This window comes from Ambystoma mexicanum, chromosome 3q, assembly GCF_040938575.1.
Source record: "Ambystoma mexicanum isolate Mex_15411 chromosome 3q, UKY_AmexF1_1, whole genome shotgun sequence".
Lineage (NCBI taxonomy): Eukaryota > Metazoa > Chordata > Amphibia > Caudata > Ambystomatidae > Ambystoma > Ambystoma mexicanum.
Window position 1 is genome coordinate 455117996 of NC_090926.1, and position 14955 is coordinate 455132950.

The following is a 14955-nucleotide window of genomic DNA, read 5'->3' on the forward strand; positions in this document are numbered from 1 at the left end:
GGGGATAGGGGGGGTTTTCGTGGGCAGGGGGTGAGCCTCATGGCTATACAACACTTCAAGAAAGGTACTTTTATTACAGCCGTCACAACTCAGAGATGATACAATTAGAAGGATGAACTCACAGCATTTTATTGAGAGGAAAGAGAAGTTTGACAATGTAATGGTGCAGCCGGGGCATCATTGGACCTAATGTGGCACATTCTGTAGGACGTAGAGCAGGCAATCTGGGAGCACCGGCTGCTCAGCAAGTTACTTAAAGTGTCACCTGTGGATGTATGGACGTTCTTTGGGGGACAGTGCGTGGCTTTCTTTGCTGTGCCCCTACCACAGCATGCTTAGGGTCTGCGTTAAAATAAAGCTCATCACATGTGCTGTAACACAAGCTGGAGGGCTTCAAAGACAGGTAAAGTAGGAACAGACAGGGAGCCAACAAGCAGAAAATACAAAATACATATCTTTATTTATAGACTTTGTACAAGGTTACAGTAACTCGAAGTCCACAAAAACAGGGGCCCATTGATGTAATCTTGTGTTTCGTGCAGTGGGTTTCGAGGTTTACCTTGAGACCTGGTGCGCAAGGTGGAATGTTAAGGGAGGATAGCTGGAGAGGCTGTCAGAGAGGGTGCTCGTCACCCGTTGTGCTAGACTAAGAAAAAGAAGGGAATTGCCTCAATTTGGTCCATGCCTATTCACAACTCCCTCGCACTGCCCATCCTTGGACCTACCATTTCAGGTCCTAAGCTGACACTTTCCGAGCACTCACAGATCATCACCCAACATACATCCACTGAGCTGTTATTCACCCAAACTAAACAATCGCCAGCATTCAAACACCATGCAGGGGATACTAGAGGGACCCTTTCATGTGCTCGCTGGGCACCTACAAATACTCACAGCAGGATACAAACATCTCAGCAATTCCTGGTATAAATAAAGCATAACACATTCAACTGTCTTATCGAAATGTTGTATAAGGCTTCCATGAGCAACTATTTTCATTTCCAAATGCTGTATCCGGATGTGATATGCTAGTAGAGGGTTCAGAAAGGGAGTTGGGCACTAGGAACCAGTGGTGGCCGTGCCTTTACTCAATATATTAAGTCTGATTTCGTTGCACTTGCTGCCTGTAGGTAGAAACTGTAGGGCCGTGCTCTCGGAGCCCAAAATGTAGGTAAAGGTAGCTGTGTTGGTTTTCTACTCATGTGGCGCTAGTGCACTTGGTCGAAGAAAGACCTTTCATTCACTTAAGTTGTGCATAGTAGCTATGGTCCACACAATTTTTATTTTGCATTTAGTTTGTGATTTATTGTAGATATATCAATTAGATAGCGTACCGACACGTATTTCTACCAAAAAACAGGTCTTTGTCAAGGCTGCCATAGGTAATCGTTACATTGGTTGTCATGTTGGGAGTCTCGGGAGGATAGCTCAGGGGCAACGTGCTTGCCTTGGAAGCAAGACGACACGGAGCAACACAGGTTCGATCCCCGGGTCCGCGCTTAGAGACCTCTGGGTATTAAGCATGTTATAAATAACCTATCATATCATATATTTGGAGTACACACCATTTATGTGATATGTGCAATGTGATCAGTGATTTGGTGCATTCGGTGAGTTAAAGCATGATGCATTGTCATAGGTGTTAATGCAGATACATACAGTGAGATTGGCCCATTGGAAATATTGCGAGTTTGGGTATCCATGTGTTATAGTTTGACACATCGTTTGTAAGTTGAAACATTATGGATTAGTTCAGGGATGTAATGCACATTCATCAGAATTGTATATATTTACAGATATACATAGGTTCACATATTGTCAAAGATGTTCATAAAAACGGAAAGAGCAATGCACAAGCGAAGAGAGAGGTGCATTGCTCTTTCCATTTTTATGAACATCTTTGACAATATGCCGACTTCAAACTCAGGCTTAGCACCGTGCAAAAAAGTACATCCTTATGCATTCCTTGTTCCTCAGCAGCAACACATGTGGTCTGGCGAAAGATGAGTTAATATGTAATGGGAGTGACTGGTTTACAGTCTCACCGCTGAAAAACAACCTGTCTGAATCTCTGTGTCATGTTACAACGTATCAGCTTTAGAGTCCTAATGCCGGGGGCACTTTACATACAGGTTTCCTAGTTAACAATCTATTAGTGAGATGAAAACATGGCCATTATTTTACAACACTGATAAGGCAAGGTGGAACTGAGTAATTTCCTGCAAGGCCTAATCATATGTAGGCGGGTACCCTTAATTCATGGCAGATCTCTGGTCAATAATAGCAGCATCACTCACACATGCAATGAGTTACAACCCACCAGCTACAGCTATGGAGCCCTCAATGTATGGAACTTGCAACATTTATTTGACAGGTGCAGAGAAAATGGTTGGGGACAGTCTTGCAGAAGTCTTTGATTCATCACTGAAAAAGGTAGTGCGACTCTAAAGGGGTTTCCTTAAGAAAACATTAGTAGTGGTAATTAGACAAAGTAGCACATTTTGGTTGATGCCTTTATCTGAGACTAAAGGTGCTTCAGCAAGAGGAAGATAGATCTCCAGCACGGACCGAGCTCAATGAAGGCAAGAAAGTAAGCAGTGACTGGATGATAAACTCATTGGCTCTTAATGCATTGGAAACTCTTTCTGGAATCCCAAAAGTGAAAAGACCATCCCTCAGATAAATGAAGTGGTTTGGTTGGACAGTGGCTGGGAGTTCTGGCATTTTAACACAGTCTAACACCTGTCCCGGTATTGTTGACAAAACGACCCATCCCATATAACAGGAAGCCAGCCCTGGTGGATTCTAGGCGTGGACTCTAGTAAGACCAGGATTGCAGTAGAGGTCTGCAGACACAATAGCCTTGAGGCTACAGGACTCCCAGCCGGGATAGGCACCAACAATAATGTGGTAAGCAAGAACATAGTGGTGTCGAAAGAGATGAAGAGTCTTTTTCTGAAGCAAGGGAAGATAAATTGTCCCATTCTATGAGAATTAGAGCTGGGTGCCGAGCTCTGTGTGAAGGCATTATTCCCACAGTAATGGTGGAAAGAGACTGAACAGGTCACCCACTTGTGTTGAAGAAGATGTCCCTAACTTCACAGAAAACTACACACATATTAAGAGTGCTGTGGCCAGGAAAGCCAGAGAAAAGGCAACCAAGCACAAATAAAACCCACAGCATTCAATTCACTATTGAGACGTTTACATAAAGAGATCATGACCCCAGGCTTGCTTTAACACGGGGAAGGGATAATATAACAGTCACACGTCAATGTTTACATAAACAGGGAGGAGAAAAAAGTTAAGAAAGGCATACTTAATAGTTGTTTGAGCAATTCATAAGTGATTCTTTTAAATAATATCCAAGTAACATTAGATAATACGTAAGAAATTGGTATTGTTTTTAAATGTTGAAAACAAGCAATTTAAAAGCACTTACAATGCTTTCGACTCATCATCTTCCAGAGGAAAGTATATAGGCCCTTCACCACTTGCATTCTATCCCTCTCTGTTAAACCTGCTTCATTTAACATCTTTACATAACCCTTATTCTACTCCTTTATTGTCCTCCACTTGTTCACCCTCTCCCTTCCTGTCCATTCCACAATTAATACCTTCAACCCACTACATTTGATCACTGTTCTTTTTTCAGATTTTGAATACACATTGTGCAATTGTAAAATACGTTTGTTGAACTTTGGTCACAAAAGATAGCACATTAGCATATCAATTACCAAATATATAAAAACTCTCTCAATAGTCCACATTGTTGTCTTTCTAAAATGCTTCAATATTCGATTAATCTCTTCTCAAAGTTCCAAACTATCATGTGGACCGTGGTGGTGGTCGTGCTTTCTCCGTAGCTGGCCCCAAATTATGGAATTCACTCCCTTTTTCTCTACGTAAAAGTCAGAATTTCAATCTTTTTAAGGCCCACCTGAAGACCTATTTGTTTGAGTAGCCTGTTTCAGTCCTTCCTTCAGCATTTAAAGCAGCTTGATGCCACGGTGAGGGTTTGCGCTATATAAGTGCTTGATTGGTTGATTGATTGATCCGCTGGGGCTTGAATGTCCTATGTAAAAGTTATCAATGATAAATAAAGAAATGCATATGCAATTCCAAACATAGGTATATATGCGTAGACATGGTGGCACACCGATAAGGTACTACCATTCATAAAATCAATGAACGATTGCTGGATGACACAGGTTGTTACAATGCTCATATGCTGGTGGGGTTTTAGGATGTCACAAGAACGTAGTACTAGACAGCCATCACATATTAGATGACAATAAAAGCTGTATTCAGACAAAGCAAAAACAGCAAAATTAATAGGGTCATGCAGCCATTTGGCAATATTGCAACTGAAGGCAATTCAACTTCCCGGCTAATATACTCTTGGCTAGATGCCACTGCCAGCATGCCTTACCATGGGAGCATTAATTCAAAGGAGAAGCACGAATGGTAGAGGAGTTGTGATTTAATTACCTACTTATATTTTAACTTCACCCTTCCAATAAAACATTCCAAGTGATTGCTAATGACGGGAACACTGTATGAAAGATCCATAAAATGCATAACAGCCAAAATCAGAGAGCAGGTACATTGTAACATGTTTCGGTAAAAGGATGGGGATGGTTGCATTTTTACAGACTTACTACGAGCAAGTATCGGTTATCTGGAACCAGACAGTAGAACATTATGCAATTTTTAATAACAAAATAGAACGTAGCCTGCGAAAAGGAGAATCATTTCTCAAAACACAGGACTCCTGGAAAGTCAGCTAAAAAAACATTGGGATGTGATAATGATCAATGAACATGTAAGAAGATGCTGCAATTCAATCTTCATTTTGAGCTAAATTATGACATATGGCTAGTCATGGCAAAAACCAGAGGTGACACATGAAAAGACCCCTCTTGCCAGAGAGCAAGCTGAGAGGAAGCAGTACTATATAAGATTGTCTAACTGACCAAGCCATTTTTATATCCTAAAGTCATATACACACTTTCAACAACTCTTGCGTTAAAATACTTTATGCCTGACGCAGGACAGAGTGGTTTGTCTTGCATGTTTTTCCCAGGTAATGATTGCTACAGTTGCCAACATGTATACTATAGGACATATGACATGAAATGTGAAACTCTAATAATGCTTAAAAGGTACATATAATAAATGAGTACCCGGCGAGGGAAAATCTGATTGTAACAATCAATCGGATTACCCCTCGCTGGGTCCTTACCAGCCGGACAATGACGCACCTGCAAGGAGTCAGAGCCCCTGGTCCCACAGAGTTCTGTCCCTTTCTTCCACAGGCCACCATGGAAAGGGAGAAGGGAGAAGGGACTATATATAGCCTGTTCGCCCGATCCTTGGCGGCTAATTTCTTTGTTTTCATGTTTTACTATCTTTTTAATGGGCGAATGGAAAGGGAAAAGGGACTACAAGCCCCGTTCTATGGCAGCCATCTTTTTGGTGTTATTTTTTCTCCACTTTTTAATGGCCACCATCGAAAGGGAGATGGAACTATGTGTAGTCCCTTCTCCCGTTCCATAGCGGCCATCTTCTTTGTTTACATATTTACTCTGTTCAATGGGCGCCATGGAAAGGGAAAACGGACTTCGTATCCCGTACCATGGCAGCCTTTTTCTTTTCTTTTTTCAGTTGTGAAATGCTGGACTGTCTCAAAATAGAATAAAGACGCTATTAGCACCCCAGTCCCATGGGCCGGAGTACTAATAGCAATAAGCCCCTCGCTAAGGGAGTGGGGGAGTATTACCTGAAGCGGTAATGCTCCCCCAACCCCCAGCTTGATATGATATGATGTGGCATTTATAACGCAGCTGTACACATGTGTTTCTAAGCGCGACAAGACAAGGAGGGGGAATCAAGGGTGGACCAACTAACGATTTTACAACACCTTGTGTCATTCAGATCGCGCAAGTGCGGGGAAGAGGGAAGGGGAGAAGTGCCACGGGGGAGGGGAAGGGGGAAGTGAAGCCAGCAGGTGGCTCATAAGTGCAGAGAGAAGGGACTGTAGGGTTGCAGATACAGACCCTTAAGTGCTGGGTAGACTGGAGGCAGCGCAAGGGCAACTGGACATGTAAGAGCCTAGGCCCCGAGTTCAGAGGGTGGCCAGGTGACCAGTGCACGGAGCAGTCAGGTGCATCAGCAGGGGAGAAGAAGAGAGTATAAGCTTGGGGCTTATTGCTTAAGTAAACACTGAACATATTAGCAGAACAGTTTGCCATTTAAACACACAATACCAAACTATGGCATCTGCAAAATGTGTTGCCGGGCTTTAAAGAAATATGCAGCCGCCAACGACTATACAATGAAATGTGAGTTGTTCAACTCTGCAATCTAACCTTTACGAGGCAGCCATCCAAAATGTTCAGCCACTGACAGTAATGTCAGAGGAATTTATGAGAATATAACATATTTACACAAGGTGACGAGGCAACATATACATCATAGAACTATAAGCATGTCTCACCTGCTCTGTGCTCCCATTGCCAATAGTTCTTCCGAGAATATTGTTTTCAATCCCAGAAACATTTGCAGCAAAGAGGAGGTCTTTAGACACTTCCTCAGTTGATTTGAGGAAAGTGAACTCATTCTGGCTGGAATCCAGGGCTACAGCAACTTCATAGGAGAAGGGCAGTGGCAAGGTCCCATTTTGAAAGTTGTATGAAAATCTTGAATCAACATGAGAATAAAGAGCAGGACTAAGGGAATCAAACACCATGGGCGTCTTGGTCATCCTGCATTTGGCAATCACCACGAGCATCAGAGACACAATGAATAAAAACGATATTAAGGCCAAAGCAATAACCAAGTACACCTCTAGATTTGGTTCACTGTTCAATGGCTCAAGTGGTTGGTTGCTAAGCTTGGGTAGAGCCTCCTGCATGGTTTCTGCAAACATTATACTCATGGTGACTGATGCTGATAGTGGAGGCTGCCCATTGTCCTTTAACAAGATAACAACTTTCTGCTTAACAAGATCTTTCTCCAAGAAGACTCTTGATGTCCTGATTTCTCCAGAATGGAGCCCAATTTTAAAGAGTGAGGATTCAGGGCTTTGAAGAAGGTGGTAGGACAGCCATGCATTGTGTCCAGAATCAGCATCCACAGCCACCACTTTAGTTATCAGGTAACCTTGATCAGAGGATGGAGGGACCATCTCAAACAATGCAGATCCATCAGCTGTTAGCGCTGGGTATAGGATTTCTGGAGGGTTATCATTCTGATCCACTATAAATACCTTCACCGTGACATTGCCGCTGAGAGGGGGAGACCCAGAGTCCTGAGCCTTCACCAGGAACTCAAACTCCCTGAGCTGCTCATAGTCATAGGAGCGCTGGGCGTAGATGTCACCCGTCTGGGAGTTAATAGAGATGAAAGATGACAGGGGGGACTCTTTCAGGTTATTATTTAGTGAGTATGTGATCCTTGAATTTTGATCCAAATCTAGATCAGATGCTTTTAGCTGGCAAATGGTAGCTCCAGGTGAATTGTTCTCTGGGAGATAGACCTGGTATGAAGACTTTTCAAACACTGGAGAGTTGTCATTTATGTCTGATAGTTGAATCTGAATAGTTATGCTTGTAGATAGAGGAGGAGATCCTTTGTCTGTAGCTGTGACTGTGATGTTGTATTCAGCAACACTTTCTCTGTCAAGGGCACCAGCAGTCACAAGTTTGTAGAAATTTCCAGGTGATGAAATTAATTTAAAAGGCACAGTTTCTTGAATACTGCACACAACATCACCATTATCTCCTGTGTCCTGGTCATGGACATTGATTAGTGCTACCACAGTATCTAGTGCTGAGTTCTCTGGAATTTGACTTGTAACAGATGTAACAATGATCTTGGGGGCATTGTCATTCTCATCAAAAACGTTTATGTGCACCCCAGTGTGCGCCACAAGTCCCCCTCCATCTTTTGCTTCAACTACCATTCTGTAGAACTTGGTGGTCTCAAAATCGAGGAGTCTCTTCACTTTAATGTCTCCACTCTCTGCATCTAAACTGAAACTGTTGAGACCATTTTCTGAAATGCTGCTGAAAATGTAGGAGATTTTCGCATTTGCACCTTCATCCTTGTCTGTGGCTTTGACCTGAAGCACCAACGAGTTAACCGGGGCCGATTCACTAATGCTTGCTTTGTAATTCTGTTGATTAAAAGCTGGAAAATGGTCATTCACGTCAAGCACATTGATATTAATGTCCACGGTGCTGGATCTCACCGGGTCTCCCCCATCAGTAGCTGTCAGAACTAAGTGATGGTGATTTTGTATTTCACGGTCTAAAACATTCTCCAGCACCAATTCTGCATATGTGTTGTCGTCGCTGCTTTTTCTCTCTTCTAATTTAAAGTGCTGGCTGTCACTCAGCGTGTAGCCCTGCAGGGCATTGATGCCAATATCCGGGTCTCGGGCGTTCCCAAGAGAAATGCGGGCGCCTGGCAACGTGGTTTCTACGATTTCTACATCAACAGAATTCTTCAAAAAAGTCGGGGCGTTGTCATTTATATCCTGGATAAAGACGTCAACATGAAACACGTTTAGGGGGTTCTCCACAATCGCCTGGAATTTAATGGCACAGCTGGGGGCCTCCCCACACATCTCCTCTCTGTCTATTCTCTCACTCACGTGCAGGGTCCCGGTGTCTGCATGTAATGTAAAATACTGATTCCCAGCTGCAGAAACAAGTCGCAGTTTCCTGTCAGGCAAATGCTTCGTGCTTATCCCCAAATCCTTTGCAATGTTTCCCACAATTGACCCTCTCTTCATTTCTTCAGGAATTGAATATTGTATCTGTGCAGACACAGCAGCGCAGAGGCAGCACCACAACAAAGAAAGCAGCACTTGCCGTCTCCCCCTCAGCACAGCTCCTCCGTGCTGTGTTCCCATTCCAGACGTGGACAGTCAATCAGTGAACAGTTGCGATGTAAAAGACACGTCACCCACGAGTATTCAAGGCAAAATCACTTCTGTGGAAGTACAGGTTATGTGCTACATTCGGCAATCAGGAGGAAAACAACGGTGTTGTTTCCGACACAAAAACAGAGCTACAGAAATCCTTCCGAATCGCGTCCCTGCTGCTCCCCAGAATGACTGCACAGTTAGTTTGCAGGAGACTAATCTAGTGAACCTCAAGCTCAAAATCTATAATCGCGCTGGTGAACAGCACCACCGTGTGCCCACTCTAGAGAACTACAAGGATGTATTACAGTGCGCAGTAAAACAACGAAACGAGCGTAAAACCTCCAAAAAATGAAGTGTAAAAAGTCAACAAATACTTCACGCCCGCCAACGCGTGCTATAGATGCAATCATGTCCTCTTCATGGTACCAGGTAACATGTCTGCATATAATGAGACCAGCTATTGTGTCCAAATGCATGTCCTTACAAACCATTAATTTGATATCAAGAAAAGAAGACGGTGTGAAAACGTTTAGTATAAGATCAACGACAATGTCTTCACCCATAGAGCACAGGGGCACCGAACAAGAGCCAGGTCTGCCATCTGGATCCGGGCACACTGGTTGCCTAAATGGGTAATGGGGGTGTTTTGTTATGACTATAAAAACAGTTGATTGCACCATTTAATCTCATCTTAATTTTCTGAACAATTTGGGTCAATGTGAATAAGACTCATATATAAACATAAATCACATATTCGATAGAAAGTGTAAACTTCTTTGAAGTGTAGGCAGGACCTGGGATTGCTGCATAGTATGGCGCTTATGAAGTCTTGGATGAACCGTACACAATCACTTTGCAAAAGCTTGTGCTAGCAAAAGAAAACTTGAATCTGAATGTTGGGAATATGATGATATTTAGAAACAATGAACAAAAAAACACACTATTTCTGTTCCAGATACAAATGTCAGGCTTGAACTGAATAGGCAATGGTGCATGGCTCAGAGTGCAGACCTTGTGCCTCATTACAGAAACGTGGCGCTCATGTATGCCCTAGAGCTAATATCATCCCCTATAGGCGATACAGCAAACATTGGCCATGTGCGATAAGACATTAAAAGAGTATGGTCTTTTTGCGCTAGGGCACTTTTTGTGCAAGTGATCATACCATGCAAAACTGCACTTACAACAGTGTAAAATCTCTATAATTAAGTCCTTTATAGTCAAAGGGTCCCATAGTACTAGTTTCCAGCATTCGTTATAGAATTGTTTGCCCTGTAGTCCTACTGTGCCTTTGCTCCCTAGCGCCCACCATAGGTACGTTCAGCTCCTCATTATAACAAGGCCCCCAACCCTGCAACCACCATAACCGTTTCCATCTCTTCTGTTGCCCACATCACAGGTCAATAAATGAGATGGAAACCAGGTAATTCCCCAATGACATCTCAGAACATTGGTGCCAATAGCACGCTCAACCAACATCTTCCTTGGTGATCTCAACGTGCCAGGATTCCAAGCCACTAGCATCAGGGATGCTATTATCTCAGGAAATACATGAACATAGAACAAGATGCACTGAACTCCACCCACATCAGGGGAAACATAATCAACCTAGTATTTTCCATGTCTCCCCTAGACAAAGCCTCAACTCAATCTCACTTGAATGACTAGGCCCTGTTGCCCTCCCTCACCTCCTTACACATGCCCTACTGAATAAAGAGAGGCAGGGAAAGCCCATTATGTCTTCAAAACGCTTCTTTAAGAACTTCCCCTTGGAGGACATAGAACACAGTCTTGTAATATTATGAAGCCCAATCAAGTTGACGCCTTATTGTCAACCATCAACCGAAACATAAAGTAACTGATAGAAATACATGTCCACCTGAAATTAGAATAGAACTTGGTTAAACCCTCCACCCCGGTATACTCAAGAACTGACTAACAATACGTGTGCTATCCAAACATAAGAAAAACACCTGAGCACAAGGATCTCGTCACCTTAAAGGCGTTACATAGCACTTGCTGGTCACTCATCACTGACACTAAAGCTGCAATTTACTCTGTGGCTTTTGTGGCAAATGCTAACATGAGTGAATCCCACTTTGTGGCAGTCAAACACTGCTCCAACCCATTGTGCAAACCGGTAATCGATCAGGGCATGTTCTCAAGCATCCTGAAACAGGATTAATCCACAGGCTCCTCAAAAAATGAACCCCAGATCCAAACACCCTTACTGACTGCCAGCCGATCACAAGGTTTCCATGAATTTGTAAAATCATTGAGGCATAAATTGCAAGGTTCAATGTTATTATTCTAGAGCACTCCAACAAAAGACCATCTTTTTTGCCCATCTCGGAAAGGCCCCCAAATGTTGGGATTGTGGCTCCATCGTGGGTTTCATCCCCCCTTAAACTCAATGTCATGCATCCTTGCCCCATCTCCTCTCCCCCTCCCTGTGCATCTTGCCCTCCATACCCCCATTCCACATACACCCTGCCCCACCCCAACAAACCATGACAACGCTCACCTCCTCCATGCTGCCCCGCATGCCCCTGTACCGCGATCCTCTGATGCCTTAAAAACCTTCCCTGCAAATGCCCTCAACTTCCCATTACTGATGCAGTCTTCCCTAAGTGGCCTTTCCTGGATGGTCCCTTTAAGAGGGCGGTCTAAAGAACGCCATTTAAATACCGGACAAACAACTCCATTAACCAACATTGCCTACTCAGTGACTACAATATGGATTTAGACCCAGATTCAGATGTAGCATGGAAACTGCCACTATCGAGATCACAGAGCATGCTCTTCAAGTCATGGATAAAAATGACTCCTGCCTCTTGGTCCTTCTTGACCCCTCTTCCTCGTTAGACATGGTCAACCACACAACACTTATAAGCCTACTCATATATAGAATGGGGTTCACAGGCACAGTCCTCAACTAGTTTGCCTCTTAACTCTTAGATAACAAGCAGTGAAGATAGGTAACTTCACATTTGACCATCGCCCAGTAACCTGCTCAGTCCCATGGGAGTCAACACTCTGCCTAGTGTTCTTCAATCTGTGTATGGGACCATTCAGTTTGCTGCTCAATTACTCTAATATCTCACTTCACAGATGCACAGAAGATACTCCGTTATGCCTCAAAGCGAACTGTAACTTCACATTTGACCAGATGCACAGAAGATACTCCGTTATGCCTCAAAGCGAACTGTAACTTCACATTTGACCAGATGCACAGAAGATACTCCGTTATGCCTCAAAGCGAACTGTAACTTCACATTTGACCATCGCCCAGTAACCTGCTCAGTCCCATGGGAGTCAACACTCTGCCTAGTGTTCTTCAATCTGTGTATGGGACCATTCAGTTTGCTGCTCAATTACTCTAATATCTCACTTCACAGATGCACAGAAGATACTCCGTTATGCCTCAAAGCGAACTGTACTGAAGACATTGCATGCCTCTGGAAATGCCTAGTCTCCATCCAATCTCACGCAACCACCTAAAACTCAGTTCGATCAAAATAGGATTCCTCCTGCTACTTTAATATAACATCAATATAAACAGGAAACCACCCAAGGGTGGCTGTATCACATGCACCTTGATTGATTCACACCTCAGAAGCTGCATGTGTCAAATCACTCAGGTTCAGTATTGACACAATCTCTCTTTCCAGCAACAGAATGACAAATACATTCAAACCACCTGGTATCAACTCGCTCTCCCCTGGAAGATTAAACCCTTCGTCCCACCTGAGAATATTATAACCTCATTGGTGATCTCACACCTTGGTGGTGGAAACTGCTTCGTCACCGACCTCCTTTAGGGTCATCCAAAATGCTGCTGCATGCTCATAACGGGAGATAAGAAATGTGGAAAAACTGGGTGAAAGCACACAGTAGACCAGACACTCACAAGCTGCTCTTATATAAAAGCTGCACTGTTTGTTAGGGATATAATCCTTGATATTCCGCTCAGATGTAGGTTCTTTACTTATGAAATCATTGAAAAATAGTTCCCAAAGCTTAGGCGCGTTTCACAAAAATAGTATTTAATTATAGCAAATAGAGGCAAACAGCATCGTCATCAGTGTGGGCTCATTAGCCGATGCATTTCGGAGGTAACTCCAGCCTCAGGGCTGAGCACTGATTGGTTTAAACACATGAAGCATACATAGACAGATGTGTGTCACCATGATCAATAAGTTACAAAAGAAGTACAGAAATGTGACCACATCTCCTTCATCATGAGAGAATTAAACTAGCTCCCACCCCAGCTCGTATGCTGTGCAAAACTGCCTGTATCACATACATGTCAAAACACAAGCATACCGAGGCACAAAACGCACAGGCTGAAGTGCGACACAATCTCTACGATCCAGCCCATTGAGATATTTGAGCCTAAACTGGCACACATTAAGATTAAACGAGGAAACAGCCCTCTTCCCAATCGTACTTGATCACAAAACGGTTGCAATCAGGACCGTCACAATGCTCTTGCAGTACAGGGAGAAACTCGAGACACTGCTCTTGTGAGAATACCTAGGGGTCACTTAGCACCTGCCACACCTAGATATATACCAACCCAGTAGTATGGGATATCCAAGCTAACATAATCTGAAACCTCCCCTTCCATGGACCTTGTTACTCTCAAGGTACTTGTACTCTACTCCGCTGCTTCCTTGGTAGGACTACACTATAAAGACTAAATAAATAGATCTACAACAGTTTATTTTTTGAAGCTTACAAATTGTCATGGGCTACTAAACAGCGCGGACACACCATGCACAAGGGATAAATAGGAGGAGGATGTCTAGCAGAGGAAAAACACAGAATATTTATGGAATCACCCTTCAAGACACCAATAAATCAATCAAGAACAAACAGTAATGTTAGTCCTAACAACTCACTTAAAAACACCCTGTCTTCTTTCATCTTACGGTACCTCGACAAACAACACTTAGCACCTGGCACAGACGCCCCATCAAACCCAAGCCATCAACACAACCCACAGAGGACCTCAAGAAAACAAGATAAACAACAATGACCCATAAAGACCAACGGTGATAACCTTTGGATCCTTACCACTAAATGGACAGCTAACTAAAACGCCTCCCTGAGATTGCACATTTTATACGAAATCATCCCCCAATTGAATCCAGAACAATCAGCTGTATTCCAAGAAGAACATGTTAAGTAACTCTTCTGAGACTCCAGAAGCCAACAGCCATATTGAGGGACAATCCGAGGCAAACCAGGCAAAATGCAAAGCTACATAGAACATGTCAAATCCAGATGCCTTCTCGTCAATGTTCGTTCTGTGGCTAAACATGCCTCACACATCTATTACCTACTCTATGAGGACCAACAGGGTCCATTATTCATCATAGAGAGACTTAATAACACTCCTATATGGATATCAAACACTCTTGACACTATGGTCCGAAAGAAGCCTTTTGAATTTCAACAAAGTGAACAAGTCACCAGATGGTCCATCCCAAACTTAATATCCTCAATAAAAATAAATGGAGCCTTGATAAAATCTGGGGAGAAAACTACCAAGCAAGGGCAAAGTGGATTACCATCAACTACGTTTGATATACAGAGCACAACGTTAAAAGTGAAAAAGGCTTATTTCGCATTCTGAACAGAATGATATGTGCAACAAGAATAGAATTAAGTTTTAAACATTGAACAGCACCAACACCATCTCACGAGCTCTGACCAATCCAACACCATCAAGAAAAGAAAGCCTCAAAACCACGAATTTAAGCAAAGGAAGCAGCCGGAGGAGGCCACCTACTCCAGCACTGAAAGTCTTCTTCCCCTTCTCTTTTCAGGGCTTCCTAGCCACTGTGGAGTCTTGACAAATGAGCGACTGTTTCCCCAAGTCTGGCAAATGTACCACTACACCATTTCCCAGCAACAATCAGTGCTAGAGTGCCTGGCCGCAAGAGAGGGTGAAGGAGTACAGAGGTCACATAGAGGATAAGTTCCTCCCTTCCTGTTGTAACATAACCAATGGT

The 14955-nt window shown here is 43.3% G+C and overlaps 1 protein-coding gene across 14 annotated transcripts in view; it reads right to left on the bottom strand.

Annotated features, from left to right (window-relative positions):
- Positions 1-14955, bottom strand: part of LOC138582666 (protocadherin gamma-C3-like) — a 1158828-nt gene that overhangs the window by 745975 nt on the left and 397898 nt on the right. Inside the window, exon 1 of one of the 14 annotated variants that reach the window (XM_069654161.1) lies at positions 6500-9113. The exons of the other annotated variants lie outside the window; for them this stretch is intronic. Coding sequence (XP_069510262.1) covers positions 6500-8920 — 2421 coding nt within the window. The 5' untranslated portion in view covers positions 8921-9113. Of the gene's footprint in view, positions 1-6499; positions 9114-14955 lie in introns of those variants that run through there. 14 annotated transcript variants of the gene reach the window in all.